The following is a 5,890-nucleotide window of genomic DNA, read 5'->3' as shown; positions in this document are numbered from 1 at the left end:
CGTAGTTGTAAAAACAATTTCGCGTAAGCAACGCTGCAATATCATATAATCCGATTTTACAAAACGATTTAGAATATTTGATTTGTAATAAATACGTGCGATAAGATTTACTTGCAAGTGTATTGAAATGTTTATTTTAAATCAAATTATAATTTTATTTTTCATTTCGACGTATGCTCACAACGAGCCCAAAGATGTCACTACATGTAAGTATTTTATATACGTATGAAGTCATGTATTAACAATGATATTACCCGTACCGTATTATAAATATATTCCAGAAACAATTCTAGAACGTTAAACTTATAAATAGCCATAACACACAATACATTATAGATACCGGCAAGCATCTTGAACAAATGTTCTGGGAGGGCTGGGGAGGGGGGTGCGAGGCGGCGGGAGAGTGACGTGTCGATCGCATGATTGGTAAATCAGTGGACGTTCTTGTCGCGCGCTGCGTACGATGCGCAAACTTTCCCCCACTCCTTTGTTTAATGCTCAAGAAAATTGCCGGTATCTGTACAATAGACCAGATAGGTAACAGCACATCTAATAGATATTGTCATACCCAACAACCACAACTTACAAAAAACAATAGCTCATAAAATCACGAAATATACTGAACTTATAAATTTAATTATTAGGACTTAAACACTTAATATAGTATATTTTTTTCCTTTACTAAAAAAACCAAAAATAGCTATAGGAATCGATCAAACCTGACCTCCCGATATCCATTTTACACACAAGATACAACCATAAAAAATGTGTTCAGTGTATAAGAGTTGGCCAATATGCCAACGTAACACATTAGTTATTAAGTGCATCTCCACGGATATAGAACGACTTCATCAGATTTGTAATTTCTAAACCACTGTTTCTAGTTAATTTCAGAATGAAATTTTATAATGAACCAAATCAAGATGGCCGCCGGCGAATGCATCCAAAAGACCCATTGCGTATACGCAACGATTATTCGGTGAAAATACAGAAACCTGACGGTCTTCGAATACGAGGGGGGAATGTGTCGGACACTAAAAATTATCCTTATATGGCTGCTATTATAATTAATGGAAGGCTGTGGTGCGCTGGTGTCATTGTTGATGAGAATTGGGTGTTAACTGCGGCACATTGCTTGAATTAGTAAGTAGTCGGCCCTGTTTTTTTTGCCCTCTCCCTGTTGGCCTGCAGGGCCTTGACAGCGTAGCTCGGCTGGTAGCTCGTGGCTCCTGCGAGACTCCAACATCGGCTTGGTCCGCCGCGAGGTGGTCAATCGCCTGAACGGCAGGACGGAAGTTCACTGGGGTGAACGAAGTGCGGGTTGTAAACCATCACAAAAACAAAAACTTCAACAAGGCTAAACTGGTGTTTAGCCTAGTTGAAGTTGCGTATTCATCTCTGGTTTACGAAAGTATTATTCATGTCATGTATTTTAATGTGAATTAAACATTTTAAATGCGTTCATGTTATTTTTTATAAAAGGCAAAACAAATACAGAGTGCTCAAACCTGTCCTATACCAATAGAGTTACAATAAAGCTCATAATTATTAACGTATCTCAAGGCACAATCTTGTTTCCAGACAAGACTTTCGTAAAGAAAATGAAGCCGTCAAAGTTTCTTGTGAAGTTTAGCAAGTCCCTAGCAGTTCTCGAAATATGTGTTCTGAAAACTGGTCTTGGTTTTAATAGATAAAGTAATATTTGTTATATTCATTATGTGCACAGAGTCACTTCCTATAAAACTACACTCTAGACAGAATACAACCATTTCAAACGATTATGATTGATCTTATTTTATAATTATTCTCATTGGCCCTCCCTAAAAAAGTTTATTAACATAATTCTCCCAATCCCGTGGTGTACAGTATGAGGTACGTGAACTCAATTTTTAATTCGAAATCCCAACACAATGATAGATATATGTTTTTTTGTAGCGTCCTCCACGTCTCGCCGATGAAAACGCTTGGCAGATACGTAAAAGTCCGGGTGGGTAGTGCCCGGCCTCATGAAGGCGGTGTATTAATGGACGTGGCTGGAGCAGTAAGGCATCCAAAATTTGAGGAAGAACCAGTTCCCCACGCGGATATAGCACTGCTTAAACTCTCTGAGAATCTTGGTATATTTTTCAAACTAATAGATTTATTTATTTATATCATTATCATTTTCCCGGTAGGCAAAGACCACGCATCTCCTTCCTACGGTCCTGACATATCCTCTCTTCATCAACATTCATAACAACCACCTGCATCTCGTCAGTTTTGGGAACTTCACTAGTCCCTTCTCTAGTACCTCCTGGATTTGGTCCGTGTATGTACGACAAGGCCTACTCAACCATTTTACCAATTCCTAAATTCCTGCCCGTTTGTAAAATAATTATAATATTGTCTTTTGTTAAAATAGCTTTTACACATTAAGAAAAACACTTTTTGAACGGATTAACGCTATGTATTATTATTAAAACTTATAATTATTTACATAATTCTAAATTTTAAATGTTTTTTCCGACGTTTCGCGTGCTTTTCAGCGGTCGTGGTCACGGTATTTTTCTTAAATAATTATAAGTTTATACATAACTTCTGTAATAATACATAACTTCAATCCGTTGAAAAAGTGTTTTCTTTAAACATATATTATTTTCTGATAATGGAGAATTTGAACCGCTTCATAATAATTATTAATACCATAAATTATATAGCGCTTTCATATACAGTGTTCGGCTCCGATATAAATCTAATCAAGATCTATGAAGGTATGAGAGAGCCGTATTCACAAAGTTTCGTCGTCGTCACGGGTTGGGGAGCCCGTAGAGTAAGTAAATTTTATTAATGTCATTTATCAGTGGCGCTACAACCTTTTTAGGTTTAAACCTCAGCTTTACCTATCTGTTTGTCAATCTAATAGGCAAGCAGGAGATCAGACTTCTGTGCTCACACACACTGTCGACTATTTTGGTCTAAGCCGGTTTCCCCACAATGTTCTCCTAAACATCGAAAGAAGTCCATTGTTGCACAACCCGGCATCGAACCTACGACCTCAGAGATGAGAGTCGCACAGAACACAGCACAAGAGAACACAGCTTGCTTCTTGAATTTGTTTAATAATTACAAAAAACACACATATTAGACTTGAAGTGGAATGTTTTTGTTGTACAGTAGGAGAGCTGAAGATTGGAGAATCTAATAAATATGATAAAGATAGTTATAACAAGAGATTTCTCCGAGTTTTCGCAAGAGTAACATCAAAAATAACAAGCATAACCATGGTCATATATATGAAGAGGTTGCGATGTATTATGACTTTAACAATTAGGATGATGAAACATTTATCTTTTATGTCTATCTACAATCGTTACGTTATGTTTCGCACATTCGTATCAAGTTTTTCGCCTTAGTTTAGTAATCAATGGAGACGACGTACGTCTCCCTTATTTATGACGGAATCCGCTTGGTATTCGAGCCGCTCGAAGATGGTTAGGTACACATTCATATGAAAGCATAAGGTTATTCTTTTCAATAGAAAGATGAATTGAACAATGATGATGCAGCACCATGTTAATCAGACATCTAATTTACATATATCCATATTAGTTTTACATGCGTTGGATTCCAGGCTGTCCATCATAATTTTGGTCGTAATGAAAATATCGCAACGAAAGTGTGATATTTTATAACGCTGTTTACTGGAGGACTTTTACTTTTCAAATAAACATCTATATTGGTCGGTTATTTTATATTTATTGTTAAAAGTATGCTTAGCCAACAATCATTACAGGGAGGAGATACAGCATTCCGTGATCATACGCCAGATCTCCTAACAGCACGACTTAAAGTGCGTACGCGCAACTATTGCAGAGACGCATATCAGCTAGTAAACGGCTTCCAATTCACACCAGACTTCTTCTGCGCTTCTTTAAGGAATGGAACTAGAGATGCTTGCTTGGTAAGAACATATTCGTCCTTCAAAATTGAAGGATTAATTAAATAATGAATTTATGTACATATTTACAAATTATATACAGATTTATGTCCATTTTAACCATTTGCACTTTGCGCGGGACCTTTTTCGCTTGCACGAACCGCCAACTATCAACAACAAACATATATAAAGATATAATATATATAAAATATCATTATATTCATGTTAAAAACAAACTTTGATAAATATTGCAGTCTGTAATTACTTTGGTATGATATTCAATGAGACAATATCTAAGTTGCATCCTAGGTTTATCAGGACATGTACCATAGCAATACAAATTTCCGCATAACTCAAGCCTTATTATGGTCCAAACAATTTTAGACTTTTTGTTTTGAAGTTTCTCTTTTAGTCTGATTTCATCAGAAAGTGACGTAGACGCTGCTGGCGATAGAAGCCTCTCAATTGTTTTTAGAAATCGTAAATGGCTGTGGCTTTTCCTCTTTTGGTATTTTCTAATGTATACAAAAAGTATCAATTAAACAGGTAAATTTCCATGCGCAAAAAATGCTTACGCCACGATCGAAACTTGTTTTCATTGACGTTTTTGACCCTGTATTGGTTCCGCTCGAGAGCCAAGAGCGTAGTCAGGAAGATCTCAGCATCAATAGTATCCCCTGTAGATTCTAAAAACCTTTTTTTAATTTTTCCATATATTAAAGTGTTATAAAACAATGTTGGGTCTAATAGTTTTCGCCGTCACAAAAAGCAATTTAATTTTACTAAATAACTTTTGAGTTTGTGTGTGTTAGTCATTAGAACGAGTTACGACTCTTAATAATTTAATGTTTCGATATGTTCTTAGGTTAATTAGATGATTTCTAAGGTAACAAAACCTAATTATCCTATATTTAGTTCGACGCTGGTGCCCCAGCAGTGCAACACAATAAGCTGATGGGGGTGATGAGTTTTGGACCAGAGAGATGTGGACATGAGTATCAGCCAGCTGTATTTGTCAAGGCATTTTATTTTAGGTACAAATATATTTTTCCTAAAAGTTAATAAACTCGATCTAAATTTATATTAATATTGCTTGTTTTGTGAGTAATTTTTATAACACTTCTTTCAATAACAATTTCTTTTTAATTATTTATAATATCGCCTATTAAAGCACAGAGTCACCTAGATCTTGCTTGAACATATTATACACAGTTATTAATTGAACGATAATTCGTTTTCAGGGACTTTGTAAAACATACAATATCGTCATACAAGTCAACAGCTGACCTAATAGAGGCTATAAGAGATATAGATCCGTCAATAATCCCCCCAGTTCACGTGCAAAGTGACGAGATAGGCCCAGGACATATGGATGAAGTCACTAAACCAGATGACAGACATGATTAATTGTTGTGAAATATATTTGATTTTTGTAAAAGAAATATACTATTATTACACTATTAATCTGTTAACTTATAATAGTGATCTCGACATTGCAAATTGCCATTTCTATATATACTTGGTCTGAGGACCCGAAACTGCATAGTAGAGCTGAGCAATAAGAACCCACAAATTATATATGAAAAACATACCATATATAATGATAAATTACAAGCGATATCACGTATTGAGAAAAATACTAAATCATTTATGAAAAGTTACATTATCTTTGTTTAGTCTATATTAAAGGATATCGGAACTAATTATAATGAATACACAACATTCAGAAATAATTACCATAAGAACCTCCTTTGGTGGGTAGTTTTGTTTTTTATAGATCAGTTATTCACTTCTTTTGTTTTTCCTGCGCAAATAGGACTCTTAGGAACTCTTGATCGTAATAGTCAATATATTAAAACATGAAGTGTTCATTATATCACTTTAATTATATTTCAAATATGCATTATGAATCACCAATGCTTAATTTTGTTATAAATCGTTTCCAGTATTAGAAATAAAAGCCTCGTCATTTAT

The 5,890-nt window shown here is 35.1% G+C and overlaps 1 protein-coding gene across 1 annotated transcript; it reads left to right on the top strand.

The window, feature by feature from the left end:
* On the top strand, nucleotides 1-5,376 carry LOC123714654 (trypsin-like). The gene is made up of 7 exons (XM_045669013.1): nucleotides 1-206; nucleotides 885-1,143; nucleotides 1,936-2,117; nucleotides 2,712-2,809; nucleotides 3,773-3,940; nucleotides 4,832-4,950; nucleotides 5,158-5,376. The coding sequence occupies exons 1-7, from the start codon at nucleotides 128-130 to the stop codon at nucleotides 5,321-5,323; spliced, it is 1,071 nt and encodes a 356-aa protein (XP_045524969.1). The 5' UTR covers nucleotides 1-127; the 3' UTR covers nucleotides 5,324-5,376.
* The last annotated feature ends 514 nt before the right edge of the window (nucleotides 5,377-5,890 follow it).

Source organism: Pieris brassicae, chromosome 9, assembly GCF_905147105.1.
Source record: "Pieris brassicae chromosome 9, ilPieBrab1.1, whole genome shotgun sequence".
NCBI classification, from domain to species: Eukaryota; Metazoa; Arthropoda; class Insecta; order Lepidoptera; family Pieridae; genus Pieris; species Pieris brassicae.
The sequence above is the reverse complement of the archived record's forward strand: the minus strand, read 5'-3'. Positions and strand labels throughout refer to the sequence as shown.

Coding starts and splice junctions, on each gene's coding strand:
- LOC123714654 (XM_045669013.1), top strand. CDS start 128: ATGTTTATTTTAAATCAAATTATAATTTTATTTTTCATTTCGACGTAT. Junction 2,118..2,711: donor TAAACTCTCTGAGAATCTTG/GTATATTTTTCA, acceptor TTTCATATACAG/TGTTCGGCTCCGATATAAAT. Junction 3,941..4,831: donor GAACTAGAGATGCTTGCTTG/GTAAGAACATAT, acceptor TCCTATATTTAG/TTCGACGCTGGTGCCCCAGC.